This window comes from Lynx rufus, unplaced genomic scaffold, assembly GCF_022079265.1.
Source record: "Lynx rufus isolate CCGP_SWC_20201006 ecotype Redwood Valley unplaced genomic scaffold, mLynRuf1.p SCAF_1, whole genome shotgun sequence".
In the NCBI taxonomy this organism is placed as follows: domain Eukaryota; kingdom Metazoa; phylum Chordata; class Mammalia; order Carnivora; family Felidae; genus Lynx; species Lynx rufus.
In genome coordinates this window covers 144,232,819-144,250,912 of record NW_025814823.1, presented here as the reverse complement: position 1 = coordinate 144,250,912, position 18,094 = coordinate 144,232,819, and the positions used below count along the sequence as shown (strand labels likewise).

The 18,094-nt window shown below is 38.6% G+C and overlaps 1 protein-coding gene across 4 annotated transcripts in view; it reads right to left on the bottom strand.

Moving 5' to 3' along the window:
* ZFYVE16 (zinc finger FYVE-type containing 16) overlaps positions 1-14,563 on the bottom strand; it is a 53,546-nt gene extending 38,983 nt beyond the window's left edge. For 2 of the 4 annotated variants that reach the window (XM_047088497.1, XM_047088508.1), the window contains exons 1-2: positions 14,002-14,110; positions 1,089-1,196 (exon numbers count right to left, since the gene is read on the bottom strand). In XM_047088497.1, coding sequence (XP_046944453.1) covers positions 1,089-1,158 — 70 coding nt within the window. In that variant the 5' untranslated portion in view covers positions 1,159-1,196; positions 14,002-14,110. Of the gene's footprint in view, positions 1-1,088; positions 1,197-9,988; positions 10,476-14,001; positions 14,111-14,412 lie in introns of those variants that run through there. The other 2 variants (XM_047088503.1, XM_047088507.1) reach the window with 2 other exon arrangements.
* Positions 14,564-18,094: the final 3,531 nt, after the last annotated feature.

Sequence of the window (18,094 nt, the reverse complement as noted above, 5' to 3'; positions counted from 1 at the left end):
AGTAGTCTCTATACCCAATGTGGGGCTCAAACCCTGAGATTAAGAGTCACACGCTCTGATTGAGCCAGCCAGGCGTTCCACCCCCCATTATTTTTATTTAAACTACTTGGGAGTTCTTACTATTCAATGCAAATGTCACAATGTGATAAAAGTTGCATTTGAAATAGGGGCGACTGAGTGGCTCTGTCAGTTAAGCATTGGACTTCAGCTTAGGTCATGATCTCACAGTTCATGAGTTCAAGCCCTACATCAGGCTCTGTGCTGACGGCTCGGAACCTGGAGCCTGCTTCAGATTCTGTGTCTTCCTTTCTCTCTGCCCCTCCCCCACTCATCCCTCTACACTTGCACGCTCTCTCAAAAGAAATAAGTAAACTTTAAAGAAACACACACACACACACACACCCCAAAATAACTCAGCTGCACTATAAAAACCAGACTGAGGAAGAGCTGAAAAACAATTTAACTTCTTGGTTCTCTCTCCAGTTTCCTAGTCTTCATTCTAAAATGAGTAAAACAGGGGTGCCTGAGTGGCCCAGTGAGTTAAGTGTCTGACCTCAGCTCAGGTCATGATCTCAAGGTTCTTGTGTTCAAGCCCCGCATCAGCCTCCACACTGACAGTGCAAAGCCTGCTCTGGGTTCCTTCTCTCTCTCTCTCTCTCTCTGTCCCTCCCCTACTTGTGCTCTCTCTCTCAAACAAATAAACTCAAAAAAATGGGGTTGGTCTTTATAAAATATCATTATAAAAAAATAATAAAGTGAGTAAAACACTATCTCTCATAGTAATGAAATACCAATTCATGTAAAGTTTTCAAATTGCTTTCAGCTGGCTCATATGTTGATTTTAAAGGTCTTTTAAGTTAAATTTGTATCTGTAGAGAAAACTAGCTTCCTTACTTCTATTTCTGGCTACTGGTTCTATTCTGTATAAGAATAAACTAACATGTTATAATAAAACATGAACTCCTTACAGAATATAACCTTGTGACCAGAACTAAAACCAAATTTGCTAACAGTACTCTATATCTTAGATAACTGATGCACAGACATTTAGAAATTCCATTAGTAACAAAAATTAAAAACCAACACACCTGGATTCTGTTCAAAATCATCTAGGAGTCTGTCCAAGTCACTGACTGCTGCTTTAAAATAACTGTCCATCCTACTTAAAGACTTATTCAGAATTTAATTCTCTATTCCTAGAAAATAAAAAGTCATGAGAGTTCATTTAATTCTCTAACATATAAATATTATGCCATCTACTGCATACCAAGAAACAGTCGAGAAATAGACACAAATAAATTCCTTTGAGGAATCTACAATTTAGTTGAAGCAATTGCCTCTCTATATACAAAATGACAAGAAAACTCTAACAACATAACATACATATACTATTGTAAATTTTAAAACACTTATCTAAGTGACATGAGTTACTTAAGGTACATAATGAAAGAAGAATTCATAAGTAAATGCTAAAAATAGTTATAAGAACTTTATATCAAATAATATATATGCTATGGTAATATAAAATATACCACTTACGAATAAAAATACTGCATATAAAAACTTATGGGATTCAGCAAAAGCAGTACTTCAAATACAGCTTTAGATCCTTATGTTAGAATAGGAGAAAGACTGAAGATTAGTAAGCTAAGAACAGGAGTTAAAAAAATAGAAAATGAACATATTAAGAGAAATATAAAAAAACTAAAAGTTAGCTTTATGAATAAAGCAGATAAACTTCTGATCTATGTCAAGAACTTCTCCATATAAGTCTGGAGACACCTTAAAGAAATCTATCAGTGGCTAATGGGATAAAATTAAAAGGACACAGGAGCCTAGTTGAAGGGGTTCCTACTGTCTTAAATAGGACAACCAAACATCAAATTAACTAAGCCTGCAAAGGACTGAACACAAATCAAATAGATAAAAAACAAAGAGATCTTAATGATACTAAAAACAAAAACAAATACCACCACTCATTAGAGGGTTGCCAGGGCATAAACCCATTGCTCTGAAAGGTGATACATTAAGGGAAAAGAGCCAATAACTTATCCTTCCCTCTATTAACAAAATGTACTTTAAGTAGTTGCTGAGGGAAAGTTCTTTAGGTAAGAATCTCAGGTAATAAATGCAGATGTATATTAAAATTTTTTAAATCATCTCTTGGCAATCCTTAATGCAAATAATAGACTAGGCAATGGCTATCAATGGATGTTAATTAAAGTGTTAGACGAAAGATTGGAGGAGAACTTTATAATGGTGGGAACAGGCAAACACATCTGACTTCCAGTGATCAATTTCACTATCAATAAATATGGAAGGGAGTGCCTGGGTGGCTCAGTTGGTTAAGCGTCTGACTTCAGCTCAGGTCATGATCTCGCAGTTCGTGAGTTTGAGCCCCGCGTTGGACTCTATGCTGACAGCTCAGAGCCTGGAGCCTGTTTCAGATTCTGTGTCTCCCTCTCTCTGCCCCTCCCCTGCTCGCACTCTGTCTCTGTTTCTCAAAAATAAATAAACATTAAAAAAATAAATAAGTGTGGAAGAACCAAACATTATGTGCCTCATGTGGAAGATACAGTATCCCATATAATGTATTCTTACCCAAAAAAACTGAACCTCAATCTAATCAAGCTTTTAGAACTAACCACGTATTTCCAGGAAATCCAAGCATAGAGAGACAAGTTAGATGATATCAAAACAAAGCAATCAACTAAATCCAGAAGGTGGAACACTCTACAGCAACGTTCCTCACACTGTCTTTGGTAAATAACCTTTTCTAAAAAAAATTTCCAATCTGTTCCAAACTGCTACTTTTGTAAAACATAATCAACAATATAAATTTTGCAATAATACATAACAAAAAGATATACATTATTAAGCACACCTGAACAGTTCCATGGGGTGAAGAATAAAGTGGGAAATGAGGGATAAAAGACAAAAATGAGACAGTTTTTTACAAGAACCATTTATGATAGTGCCATGAAATGAACACTTGAGGTCCAGAAAAAAATAAGGACACTTTAAAAATGAGTTAAAAAGCTTAGACACAGCTTAAGAGAAAAATGAATGAACTAGAAAACCTACCTGAAAAAACAACCTAAAAGGCAGCCCAGAAAGACAAGAGGGACATATGACAGGGTAAGAGACATGGATGGCAGAAGTCATCTATCATAAGAATGGAGACCTCTAAGGAAGATAGCATGAAACAAGGATGCTTAAAAAGATAATGGTAGGAATTTTTCTAGAATTGATGAAAAATACAACTCAACAGATACAGGTAACCCCTATACCAAGCAATTTCAATAAAGAGAAATGCACAGGTGGCCACTCTATAGTTAAACTTTTATACTCCAAAGGTAGAGGACCCTTCAGAAAAGGTCACCTTAAAAGAACAATAATTAGGGGCGCCTGGGTGGCTTGGTCGGTTAAGCGTCCGACTTCGGCTCAGGTCATGATCTCACCGTCCGTGAGTTCGAGCCCCGCGTCAGGCTCTGTGCTGACAGCTCAGAGCCTGGAGCCTGTTTCAGATTCTGTGTCTCCCTCTCTCTCTGCCCCTCCCCTGTTCATGCTCTGTCTCTCTCTGTCTCAAAAATAAATAAACAACAACAAAAAAAAGAACAATAATTAGGGGTGCCTGGGTGGCTCAGTCGGTTAAGCATCCGACTTCAGCTCAGGACATGATCTCATAGTCCATGGGTTTGAGCCCTGCGTCAGGCTCTGTGCTGACAGCTCAGAGCCTGGAGCCTGCTTCGGATTCTGTGTCTCCCTCTCTCTCTGCCCCTCCCCTGCTCATGCTCTGTCTCTCTCTGTCTCAAAAATAAATAAAAACATTAAAAAAAATTTTTTAAAAAGAACAATTATTCTGGAAACAGGTAAACTTCAGAACAATTTTCAATAATAATGGCATGTCATCCTAATTTAACACAGCACATTACTTCTTTTATTTCCATTTTTAAATATTTTTAATATTTTATTTTATTTTTCAGAGAAAGAGAGAGAGAGGGAGGGATCAAGGGAGGAGTAGACAGAATCCGAAACACACTCCAGGCTCCGAGTTGTCAGCAGACAGCCTGACACGGGGCTCAAACGCATGAGCCACGAGATCATCACCTGGGCCAAAGTCAGATGCTTAACCAACTGGGCCACCCAGTCAACCCATTTTCCATTTTTAAATGGTGGTTATATAATACATATACAATAGTACACAAAAACATACACACCAAAACAAACAAAAGGAACTTGGAATAAGAGAAAAATGCAGGAAACAGAAGAAAACTTCAAAGAAACTAATATTCTCAGAAAAACAGCAATGCATATATGACACAGGAACAGGAAGCCATAAATAAGGAACATATGTCGGGGGGCAGGGAGCGATCATGAAAATTGATGGCAAAAATCTTAAAAATTCAAGTGAAGCTTGTTGGATGCAATTAAAGCAGTGCATAGAGAGGCATTTATAACTTAAGTGCATATGTTTAAAAAAAGATCTAAAAATCAATCATCTAAGCTTCCACCTTGGGAAACTAGAAAAAGGAGAGTAAGAAGAGCAAAACAAGCAGAAACAAAGATAACAAAGATTAGAACAGAAAACAATGAGATTAAAAGCAGGAAAGCAACAGAGAAATAGGAAAAAAAAATCACTGAAACCAACAACTCCTTTCTTTGAAAAAAAAAAATCAGTAAAACTGATAAATTAGGCTAAGCAAGAAAAGAGAGAAGCACCTGGGTGCCTCAGTAGCTTGAGCATCCGACTCTTGATTTTGGCTCAGGTCATGGTCCCAGGGTCATGGGATCGAGCCCTACAACAGGCTTCATGCTGAGCATGGAGCCAGCTTAAGATTCTCTCTCTCTCCCTCTGCCCCTCTCCCCTGCTCACACATGCTCTCTCTGTCTCAAATTAAAAAAAGAAAAAAGAAAAAAAAGAGAGAGAAACACAAATTACCATATCAGAAATGAAAGAGGGAACAAAATTACTGATAATATGAACTTAAAGGAAAATGAGGAAATATGAATAACTCTATGCCTCCAAACTTGATAATTTAGATGAAATAAACCATTTCCTTGGAAGACACAAGCTACCAAACCTCACACAAAGAGAAACAGATAACCCAAACAGCCCTGTATCTATTAATGAAACTGAATCAATAATTAGTAACCTTCCACAAATCACCAGATCCAGATGGCTTCATTGGTGAATTTTACCAAATATTTAAGGAAGAAATAATACCAATTCTCCACAATCTCTTTCAGAAAAAAGGAAGCAGAGGGAATCCTTCCTAATTCATCTGATTAGACCAGTATTAATCTAATACCAAAACCAAATACAGACATTACAAGAAGAAAACTACACACCAATATTGCTCATGAACACAGACATAAAAATCCTCAACAAAATATTAGCAAGTAGAATCCAACAATGTATAAAAAAAATTAACACAACAACCAAGTGAAATTTATCCAGGTATGCAAGGCTGGTTCAACCTCTGAAAATATCACATTAACAGATTAAAGAATTATCATATAATCGTATCGATGGATGCAAAAAAAAAGCATTTGACAAAACTCAACACTTACTTATGATAAAAACCCTCAGCAAGTTATGAGCAGAGAGAAACTTCTTCAATTTGATGAAGAATAGCTACAAAATGCCTACAGCTAATATTATATACATTATGATGAGAAACTGGATGCTTTCCAATCAAAGATTGGGATCAAGGAAAGGATATCTTCTTTCACAACTCCTATTCAACACAGTACTGAAACTGCAGTAAGAAAGGAAATAAAAGATACACCATTTGGAAAGGAAGAACTACAACTGTCTTTATTTGCAATGACATGATTTTCAATGTAGAAAATCCCCAAAAACTGGCCCCCCCAAAATAGAGTAGTGAATATAGCAAGGATGTTGGATACAGGGTTAATATACAAAAATCAAATGCATTCCTATACATGAGCAAGGAACAACTGGAATTTGGAATTTTAAAAAATATCATTTACGATAGCACATCAAAAGAGTAAATACTTAGGTATAAATTTAACAAAATACATACTGGACCCATATGTGGAAAACTACAAAATACGAATGAAAAAAATCAAAGAAGACCTAATTAAATGAAGATATATTCCACGTTCAAGGATAGGTACACTCCATATTGTTAAGGTGTCAGTTCCTCTCAACTTGATCTCTGGATTCAATGCAATCCCAATCAAGATCCCAGCAAGCTTTTTTGTAGGACTCAGGAAACTCAGAATTCTAAAGTGTATACAGAAAGGAAGAGGACCTAGAATAGCCAACATAACGCTGAAAAAGAAGAACAAATTTGGACAACTCACTCTAATTTTAAGACTCATAAAGCTATAATAATTAAAGCAATGTAGTACTGGCAAAAAAAGAAAAAAAAAAAAAAGACACATAAACCAGTGCAAAAGAATAGAGAGCCTGCGGAGCTCCTGGGTGGCTCAGTCGGTTGAGCATCTGACTTCAGCTCAGGTCATGATCTCATGGTTCATGGGCTTGAGCCCCACATTGGGTTCTGTGCTGACAGTCCAGAGCCTGGAGCCTGTTTCAGATTCTGTGTCTCCCTCTCTCTCTGCCCCTCCCCTGCTCACGCTTTGTTTCCATCTGTCTCAAAAATAAATAAACATTAAAAACAATAATAAAAAAATAAAAAATAAAAAGAATAGAGATCCTGGAAATAGACCCACACAAATAAATACAGTCAAATTATCTTTGACAAAGGCACAAAGGCAATTCAAAGGAGAAAGGCTAGTCTTTTCAACAAGTGGTGCTGAGAAAACTGGACATCCCAAAAATGGGACATCCCATGCCAAAAATACGAACCTAGATATGGACCTTACACCTTACACAGGAATGTACTTAAAAAAGGATAAAGAACTAAATGTAAAATATATTATAATATTTCTTGAAGAAAACATTACAGAAAAATCTACATAACCTTGGGTTTGGTTATGAGTTTGATTATGATCATAACAATAGCATGATCCATTAAAAAAATTGATGAAGTTAGACTTTAAAATTAAAAAAACATATGCTCTGAAAAAGACACAAGAGAATAAGAGGACAAGCCATATCCTGGGAGATAACGTTTGCAAAACACATATCTGATAAAGGATTTGCATCTAAATCTCCAAAAAACTCCTAAAATTAAATAATTAGAAAACAAACAATCCAATTAAATGGGCAAAAGTTCCACAAAGAGACACCTCACCAAAGAAGACACACAGTTAGCAAATAAATATATGATAAAATGCTCAACGTCATTTGTCTTTAGGGACTACAGATTAAAACAATGAGATACCATTTTACATCAATTACAATGGCTAAAATCCAAAAAACTGACAATACCAAATGCTGCAAGGATGCTATTCAGCGGGAACTCTCATTTATTCCTGGTGGGAATACAAAATGGTACAGCCACTCTGAAAAATAGTTTGCCTCTTATAAAACTAAACATAGTCTTACCATATGATCCAGCAATCATACTATTAGGTATTTTACCCAATTGACTTAAAGATTTATGTCCACACAAGAATTTAGATGTAAAGTTTACAACAGCTTCTTTTACAACTGACAAAATTTGGAAGCATCCAAAATGACCTTCAGTAAATGAACAGATAAATAAACTGTGATACATCCATGCAATGGAATAGTATTCAATGATACAAAGAAATAAGCTAACAAGCCACAAAAAGACATGGGACGTACCTTAAATATGTATTGTATGTGAAAGAAGCCAGTCTTAAAAAGTCTACATACTGCATGATTCTAATTGACATTTTGGAAAAGGTAAAACTACAAAGAGAATAAACACATCAGTGACTGCTAGTAGTTTGGGTGGGGGGCAGTTGAACGTGAAAGTAAAGCACTGTGGATTTTTTAGGGTGGTGAAACTATTTTATATGATACTATAGTGGTGAATATAAGACATTAAGCATTTGTCAGTATCTACAGAACTTTATGACACAAAGAATAAACCTCAGTATTTCCAAATTTTTAAAAATTATTTAGAAGGTCAGGGTGCCTTGGTGGCTCAGTCAGTTAAGTGTCTAACTTCAGCTCAGGTCATGATCTCATGGTGCGTGGGTTCAAGTCCTGCATCGGGCTCTGTGCTGACAGCTCGGAGCCTGGAGCCTGCTTCAGATTCTGTGTCTCCCTCTCTCTGCCCCTCCCCACTCATGCTCTGTCTCTCTCTCTCTCAAAAATAAACAAACATTAAAAAAAAAATTTAAGGAGTGCTTGGGTGGCTCAGTTGGTTAAGCAGCGGACTTCAGCTCAGGTCATGATCTCACCGTTTGTGAGTTCCAGCCCCACATCAGGCTCTGTGCTGAGAGATCATAGCCTGGAGTCTGTTTCAGATTCTCTGTCTCTCTCTCTCTCTGCCCCTGCCTCCCACTCACGCTTTGTCTCTCTCTCCCCCTCAAAAATAAACATTAAAAAAAAATTTGGCGGGGGGGGCGGTGCCTGGTTGGCTCAGTCAGTTGAGCATCCCACTTCAGCTCAGGTCATGATCTCAGTCCATGAATTCAAACCCCTCACTAGGCTCTGTGCTGATAGTTCAGGGCCTGAAGCCTGCTTCAGATTCTGGGTCTCCCTCTCTCTGCCCCTCCCCCACTCACACCTCAGTCTCTCTCTCTCTCAAAAGTAAATAAACATTAAAAAAAATTTTTTTAAGTAGTGAAGGAATTCTGAATATAGAAATATTAAAAAACTAAAGCACAGGAACTAGAAGGCCTAGAAATAGTCTCTCATTAGGAAAAAAAACAGCATTTTTCTAAAAAATTATGGAATTCATTAAATGTTTACAGAGTATCTCTATGTATACCAGTGTACTACTAAGCATTATGTCATTTGAGGTGCCTACAAAGGTGCAAAAAAGGAAAGATAAATAATAATAGAATCCAATAATTTATAAAAGATATAATGCAAATACTGTACATGAAACCTTTTTTTTTTTAACGTTTATTTATTTTTGAGACAGAGAGAGACAGAGCATGACGGGGGAGGGTCAGAGAGGGAGACACAGAATCTGAAACGGGCTCCAGGCTCTGAGCTGTCAGCACAGAGCCCGACGCGGGGCTCGAACTCACGGACCGCGAGATCCTGACCTGGCTGAAGTCGGACGCTTAACCGACTGAGCCACAGGCGCCCCACGTAAATGAAACCTTTTAACATGACATTTGAAGCTGCACATAATTCCCATTTCAATCAACTAAGATGTACTTACTGTGCCAAAAATCTATGATGTACAGTAAAAAGACACAAATGGAATATAAGATATACTCCCTATTCTAAAGAAGTTTATTTGTGTGTACATATAGCAACCTGTCTTAGGTAATATCTTTTTTTTTAACTTTTTTTTAATGTTTATTTATTTTTGAGACAGATAGAGACAGAGCACGAATGGGGTAGGGTCAGAGAGAGAGGGAAACACAGAATCAGAAGCAGGCTCCAGGCTCTGAGCTGTCAGCATAGAGCCCGACGCAGGGCTCGAACTCACGGACCGTGAGATCATGACCTGAGCCGAAGTCGGACGCTTAACCGACTGAGCCACCCAGTTTTACAATACAATATACTCCCAGATTTACAATAAAATGTTTACAATATTTCCTTTACAAAAATGGTTTTTAAAAATCTCTTCATGATTTAAAAAAAATTGGCAACAACATGGAAAATTAATCAGAAAACCAACAAAACCAATAGTAAGGAGACTCCTAAATGGTTAAGATGAGACATGATGAGGGCCTGAACTGACATAATGCAGAGCAGATGGAAAAGGGATCAATAGAAAAGTGACTAAAGAATGGGAAATTCTGGAGAGTGAAACAAGGGAGAAAGCTAGGATTACTGCCAGGTTTCCATCATGGGTGACTGAGCAGACAGTGGTACCACTGACTATGACAGGCAATACAAAGAAGAGCAGGACTAAGGGAAAAAATAAGTTCACGTTTGGACTGTTGTTTGAAGTACCTTGAGAACATCCTGGGGGAGATGTCCAATAGGCAGTTGAATATAAGGATCTGGAATGCAGGAGAGAAGTCTGAGATAGATAAAAGATTTGGGAACTGGCAGCACATAACTGTTAATGGATGAGATCACCTAGGAAGAGAATATAGAAGAGGACAGGAGCCTGACATCAGATAACTACAGATCACAATTAGTGTTTCTAAAGCCACTCTGGATAAAACTTTGCCCAGAGTTATATGCACTTTGATAGGAAAATATCCAGTATAGAGTACTAAATGACTAAAAATCAAATAGCAAAACGTCATGTACAGTACAAACCCATTTTTACAAGTAAGTTGTTAAAAAAAAAAAAAAGTATTAGCAAAGGCACAGGAAAAAAATATAGAGAGGCAAATACCAAACTGGTAATAATGGTATCTGTGATAATGCATGCCTTTCACATCTACATTATGTAATTCTATAGATAATGCATAATACATATCTGTATTTTACTTTTTGTTTGCAAAAATGTACTACTTTTGTAAATAACAAAAAAGATAATTTTCTTCCTTTCCTAGAAACTTATAGTGCATATCCTTACAATACAAAATAGATAATAAAGGGGTGCCTAGTTCAGTTAGTTAAGTATCCAACTTCAGCTCAGGTCATGATCTTGCAGTTCATGAGGTCAAGCCCTGCATCCAGCTCTGTGCCCTGGAGCCTGCTTCGGTTTGTGTCTTCCTCTGTCTCTGCCCCTTCCCTGTTCGTGCTCTCTCTCTCAAAACTAAATAAACATTTTTAAAAATTAAAAAAGAAAAAGATAATAAAAATCTGGTAGGGGGCGGGGCACCTGGGTGGTTCAGTCAGTTGAGGGTCCAACTTCAGCTCAGGTCATTATCTCACACACAGTTTGTGAATTGGGAGCCCCACATCGGGCTTGTTGCTATCAGCCTGTCAGAGCAGAGCCTGCTTCAGATCCTCTGTCCCTCGCTCTCTGCCCCTCCCCCACTTGCGCTCTCTGAAAAAATAAATAAATATATTTCTAAAAATCTTTTAGGGGGCATGTGGTGGCTCCATCAGTTGAGCATCAACTCTTGATTTTGGCTCAGACCATGATATCAAGGTTCATGGGTTCAAGTCCCTGGTCAGGCTCACACTGACAGTGCAGAGCCTGCTTGGGATTCTCTCTCCCTCTCTTTCTGCTCCTCCCCAGCTCTCTCTCTCAAAATAAATAAACTTTTTAAAAAACCCTTTAGAAAACAACACATTGACAGTGGATTATAAATGGGCAAATAATATGAACTAGTAAGATTATGAAAAAATATTCAAAGCACAATCTGTACTATCAAAATAATCTGAATTATAACATATATCATTTGTTGGCTACTAAATCAGAACACAGTTTTTTCTTAGTGATCTCTACACCCAACATGAGGCTCCAACTCACGACCCCAAGATCCAGAGCCTCATAATTGCTTTTAATAATATAAGGGATCAGGGGTGCCTGGGTGGTTCAGTTGGTTAAGCATCCCTCTCTTGATTTCAGCTTAGGTCATGCTCTTGCAGTTCGTGAGTCTCAGCCCTGTGTCAGGCTCTGTGCTAATGGTGCAGAGCTTGCTTGGGATTCTTCCTCTCCCTTTCTCTCTCTCTCTCTCTGCCCTTCCACCATGCTTGCTCACACCCTCTCTCTCTCTCTAAAAAAAATAAACTTAAAAAACGTATTAAAATAATAATAATGATAAAAGTGTTGGTAAGGGTGTGACAAAACAAGCATCTCCAATACCGATGACAAGAAGTAAACCAGAATACCCTCTCAGAAAAACAATGTGATAATATGTATCAATAGCCTCAAAGTTTCCTAACATTTGATGTAACAATTCTTTTTAAAAATTTAAAATAATCCAAAGCAACTGAAAATATGCAAAGATATTCTACCAAATCATTAATTGAAACCATCTAAACACCAACATTAGAAAATTATGCAGGCATCAAAAGTAATTCTACTTCTAGAAAAACATTAGCACTTGTGTGCAGGAACACATCACAAAGAAATTTGAATGCTGCAATGTTTGTAATAGTGCAAAATTTCAAAGAACCTAACAGCTCATCAACATAAGAATAGTCAAATCACCTTTCTCAAACTGGTCTAAGGACCCCTGGAAGACTCTAGAACTTTCCAGGGGATCTGTGAGGTCCTTCCTTTTCCAAACACCTATCTATGCAAGTCTGGACTTTCTTAATATGCTTTAGTGTACAAGATAGCACATAAGAGTGAAGAGACAAGCAAATCTGAGAATCCAGCTGTCTTCTATAAAGCCAGACATTAGTGATCTACAAAAATATAAAACAATGCCACCCTTCCCACTACATTTTTTAAGAAAAATATATTTTTCGGGGCGCCTGGGTGGCACAGTCGGTTAAGCGTCCGACTTCAGCCAGGTCACGATCTCGCGGTCCGTGAGTTCGAGCCCCGCGTCAGGCTCTGGGCTGATGGCTCAGAGCCTGGAGCCTGTTTCCGATTCTGTGTCTCCCTCTCTCTCTGCCCCTCCCCCGTTCATGCTCTGTCTCTCTCTGTCCCAAAAATAAATAAACATTGAAAAAATAAATAAATAAAAATATATTTTTCAAAAATACTCTTTAATTCAATATATAAAGGGTTTTTAATGCACAATTTTTAAATATTTTCTGAATTTTAATTTCTAAAATAGCAAAATACTGCATTAAAGAACAAAAAATCTTTTAGTCCTCAGTCACCTTTAAGTTTGTAAAGGGATCCTGAAACCCACTGGGTTAAAAAAACTGTGATACCATCATATTACCTAACATTACAATTTGGGTGATAATTAAATGGGAACTGAGCTTTAACTGCAATATTCCAAAAGATAGTTCAATCATGTATTACTTGTGTAATCAAACATCATAAAGATACTCATGAAGCTTTTTAAAAACTGGAGGAAATACTTAAAAAATTTTAAGCAAAAAAAAGCAGGCAATCCAACTGTATATAACATCTCATCATCTTAATTAAGAAAATGCCATGAGAAAAAACCCTGGGAGATTAAAAGTCAAAATATTAACTGCGGTTGATTCACTTTAAATGGCTGAATTATGGCTTATTTTTTCTTAATCTTTATTATATTTAAGATTTTTTGTGACACTATGTGCAGTTTAACATCCATGGGAGAAAAAAAGGGGAGAAAGTGGGTGAAAAATTAGTTTTACTGGATCAAACCATTGCACTCTTGCCAATTCAGAAGGAACAAGTTCTAATAAATTAAGGAACCTAATTCAACCAACAAATTGCCTTATTTTGTTAAATGAAAAAGATGAATTTATCAAATATATGGGATGGTTTCCACACGAGTCAAGCTAGTAAGAACACTCAGTCTGGAATAATTTGTAATCACGGTAGAACAAGTAAGTTAATAGTTTCAAAGTTAGGCCATCTTTTAGGATTTTTCAGAGGTACCAAAGAAAAGGTAGAGGAAAGGAACACTACCGCATCCTTCAGATCTAAAATGATGAGAAAATGCATCGGTGCGAGAATGGGGTTTGCGAAAGAGCACAGGCGGCGATGACAGATTCTTCTGCTGGAGTCGTCCTAGCGCACAGGCTACCTCTCCGCGGGAACCAGTCCCCTCTAGCAGGCACAGCCCCTCCCATGGTGGGCCAGGCAGCCCCGGGGGCACTTCTCCCAGCCCCCGCCGCGGCCCCCCGGGCCGCTCCCACCGCAGACCCGAGCACTCCGGACGGCCCGGGTGGGTGGGACCCGGCAAAAAGCTGCCGAGATTGCCCTCCCTGCCTGGTCCAGCCGGCAGGCTCTACCGAAGGGACACGAGGTTTGAGGGTCGTGATTCCCTGGCCAACTCAAGGAGCTGGGAAAGAGAACAAGTCGGGGGCCTAGACTCGACCCTTGGAGGAAAAGGAGGGCCAGACCCAGCACTCAGGTCGGCCGATCCAAAGGCCACCCCGCCCCCTCCGTGAGTGCAGCAGGGGTGAGGGGAGGGCCAAGAGGCCAGTTACTGGGGGGCTCTTACCTCCCCCACAACCCTGAGGAGCTCTCTGAGGACTCGATGCGACGAGGCGCAGAGGAGTGAAGAGCGACCCCGGCCGGGAGTCCCGGGGGTAAGCTACGTCGGCTCAGGGTTTGTTTTCCCCCGGACCTGTTTGGGGGGGGGAGGGGGTGGGCGGGGAGGAGCAGACAGCGCAGGCGCAGAAGACGTTTTCCGTCGACACACACACACACACACACACACGCACGCACGCACGCACACACACACTCCCTTCTTCCGAGTGCGCGCGCACACATACATACATACATACATACATACATACACACACACACACACACACACACTCCCTCCCTCCGAGTCCGCGGCCTCCGCCAAGTCCCGAGGCGCCTGCGCGAGGCTCTGCGGGGTCTGAGCCGAAGGTGCCGGGATTCTTACCGGAAGTGCCTGAGAAGGTTGTGCGGTGATGAGGCAGCTTGAAGACCCGCATTAAACGGGGACTGAGTTTCCCCCTAGACGCCTGGGAGCCGGAATCGGGAGGCCACCTGCGTCAGTGTCCGGCTTCCTTTGCCCTTGGTTGACCTATACTCAGCTTCCCCCGCCCCCACCCTACAGCCTCCGCGGAGCCGGCGCGGCGCACCGGCCTGTACTGGACACGCCCGCCTACCAGGCAGCGAACCAGTCCTGCTCCCCGCTCCGCTGTCCTCCCGGAAAGCCTTTTTACTTAACGCTGGTGTTGCCCACTCCCGTTTTTCTCTCGGCGGCAACAGAATAGCTCCCACCTATCCCCCAGCTTCAAGCCCTCCAGCTGACTGCCTGCTCCCAAGGCTGCTGGCCTTCCCTCTCATTGCTTTAGTTCTGCTTTTCTAACAGTGACCACGAGAACAGCTGCCTCCCCGCGTCTAAGAACAAAAGCTAACCAACTGGAGAAATAAATGCTCCTCATGTGATGTATGTTTGTGCTTGTTGAGCTTTACTATTTTTACCACAAGTTTCCTATAAATTTAAGTAAGGGAAAAGGCGATCATGGGTATGGGGAGAAGAATCCCATCTGTTGCCAAAAAGTTTTACCGGTAATTCATACTGGTCTTTCAAAAATTTCAAGAGTTGTATGTAGTACGTTAGGGGTATTTCAGTCAGATGTGATTTATGGTGAAAGATTTGAGAATCGGTTCAAATTCTAAATCTGCAGTTTGCAACAAACAATAGGTTGTGCTCTTTCAAAAGTACTAAATCTCTTTTCTTTGTCTGATTTTACTAAACCTGAAATGAAATTGTGTTGTTTTAGTCCAACAGTAAAACTTTTTTTGATACTTGATAATTTTGATAATTTATTGAGCATCAACCATGTGACAAACGTTGCATTAAATGCTTTGCTTACATTATCTCACTTAATCCCAAGTAGTTCTACAAAGTACTGTATGCATATTTCTCTACTATGCGTTAAATGTTGTTTACAGATAAAAGGGTCATTGCCCTTATGGAACCACCATCTAATAGCAGAGACTCGTGGATACAAGTGTTTGGGATAGAAATATTTATATAGAAATATTCATATAGTATAACATATCTATATATCTATATCTATATATCTATATATCTATATCTGTATCTATATCTATATAGTGTGAGGACAAAGAATAGAAATAGAAACACTAAGACCTTACAGATAAATAGGAGAACTATATACATGAATGGTCAATTCACAAAATAAATTCATATGTGCCTAGTACATGTTTTACTAATATTCAAACTCATTAATAATGAAATGAAGACAAATGAGATATTATTTCCAGTGGATCTAATTAGCCAATTTGTTTAAAATGCGAATTAACTCCATTGGTGAGGAGGGTAGAGTGAAATGAACACTCATCCTGTTGGGGACCTAAATTAGGACAAAGATTTTGGAAAGTTATTTGTCAAATCATAACAAGAAATTTTCGCATGACCTAAATTAATAATCTCCTTTCTGGAAATTATGAGATATTCCAGAATACAAACATTTATATGAAATAACAATAAGGAAAGTGAAAAAGCTCCCCAAACTGGAATACCTTTCTCATACAAATGCAATTGTACTTTGTATCACATTTATTTGTTTATGGGCATTTCCTCTGTGTGGTTCGTTATACTTGGTTTGGAGTTGTAAGGATTACAAAGATGGGGAATTCATGAAATTTGCCCTAAGAAGTTCACAACCCACTGTGTCATTCTTTTACTTACAAACATTAATAGTTGAGAGGTTGCTGCAATATCATAAAATAACAAGATGTTTGTGGAGCCTGTCAATTAAATTTCCTATGATTTCCTTTGCTGATAGAAATGAAGAAATCTGCACATTGAATGCAATGTCAAATAAAATATTAATGAAAAAGAGACCTTGCAAAGTTTGAGTAATAATTATTGAAAAACTCCCATGTATTATTTAACCTCTAAAGATCCCAATTTATTACTAAATAGTTATGACTTGAGGAAATCGTCCCAATTGTAACATATGTGGCCAACTTATTCTTTAGACTTGAACTAGTTCTTACTTGGACCATAAACAGTTTTCATTATTTTGAAGGTTGTCAGAATCTTGATTATCTTAAGAGGCTTAAATTCCACAGTAACATGAACTTGCAAAGCTGTTCCCTTTTCATTAGTAGTCTGGGTGGAGAAAATACCAGAAGCAAATGAAGATAACAATTACAATTATTCATTTGTTTCATGGCTGGTGTTATACTAACAAGCAATTTTAGAACTAGGATTTCATTGCTCCCAAACACAGAAAGTGACATGGAACTGTTAATCATTAGTATTTAATGCTATCTCACCATGTTAGAACACCCATGTTACAAGGAAAAGAGCTAATTTTGTTTTCAATTATCTACTTTAGGGCCACTTAGATCAGCTACCTGAAGCAATGTCACTAATGAAGAAATGGCTATAGTTTTGGTGACCATGAGAACTAATTTTTAAAATGCATAGAAAAAATTTGGAAGGAAATCCACTAAAATATTAACTGTGATTATCTTTGGAAGGTGAAATTATGGGTGATTTCCCTCTTTCTAGTTTTTTATGTTTTCTAAGTGTTTTACAATGAGAATGTATTGCTTTAATAATCCAAAAGGAAAATAGAACACTTTTAAGAAGTATTGCTAAATCCATAATTGAGTCAACCAGTTATTTTACAGTCCTTATGCAATCAATACATTGCATACTGCATACAATATATTGCATGACTATGGTCATTAACAGTGAAATAACCCAAAAGGATGGATAAGCACTTCTGTCTGGAGACTGTCTTAGGGGTGGCAACAAGGTACAGTTATTTGCAGGGCTCATATGATACAGCTTCAACACAATGACCAGGTGCTCTTAGCAAGGAAGTCAGAATTCTTTGCCAAATAATTCCAATTCTCTCTTCTGGCCATACGATGGCATTGTACTTCCGGGCCCCCTTGTGGTTGAATAGGGCCGTGTGACTGGTTCAGACAAGTGAACTATGAGAAGTAACACGTGTCTTTGCACACTGGATTTTTTTTACTCACCAATGTAAGATATTCCAGAGCCTGCTGTCCCTCGGGCACAGCAACAGGCAAGACCTGATACTGTGGCTACTCTATCAGTCTGAGTGCTTGAGAGATTCCAGTGAACAGAACACTTCTAGAATAAGAAATAGACTTTGTAGTTATACACCACTGAGATTTTGGGGGTGATTTGTTACTGCAGCATAGCTTAGCCTGACATGGTAAATAAACTTTGCTTAAGCCTCACATTTGGAGGTGGCTATTCTGAATGATATACTGCGTGCCTCAGTGAGCCTATCTGTGGCAGCATTGCTTCCTAAAGTGTTTTTCCTTCACACCTGAATTACTCAGTACTCATAATTATTATGATATGCCAGGTAAATACATTTCATTGTAAATGAATACTTACCTCTATTTCTTCTCAGAGTAACAGTGAAATTTTTTTTGCTTTTAACTTTTTTTATTATGGAAAATGTCAATCACATGTAAAAGTAGAATAGTACAATAACCCTCTCAGCTTCAGTATCAACAACTCATGGTCACATCTTATTTCGTAAGATGTACATTCACCCACCCTATCCTTCCCCCCACAGCTGGATAATTTGGAG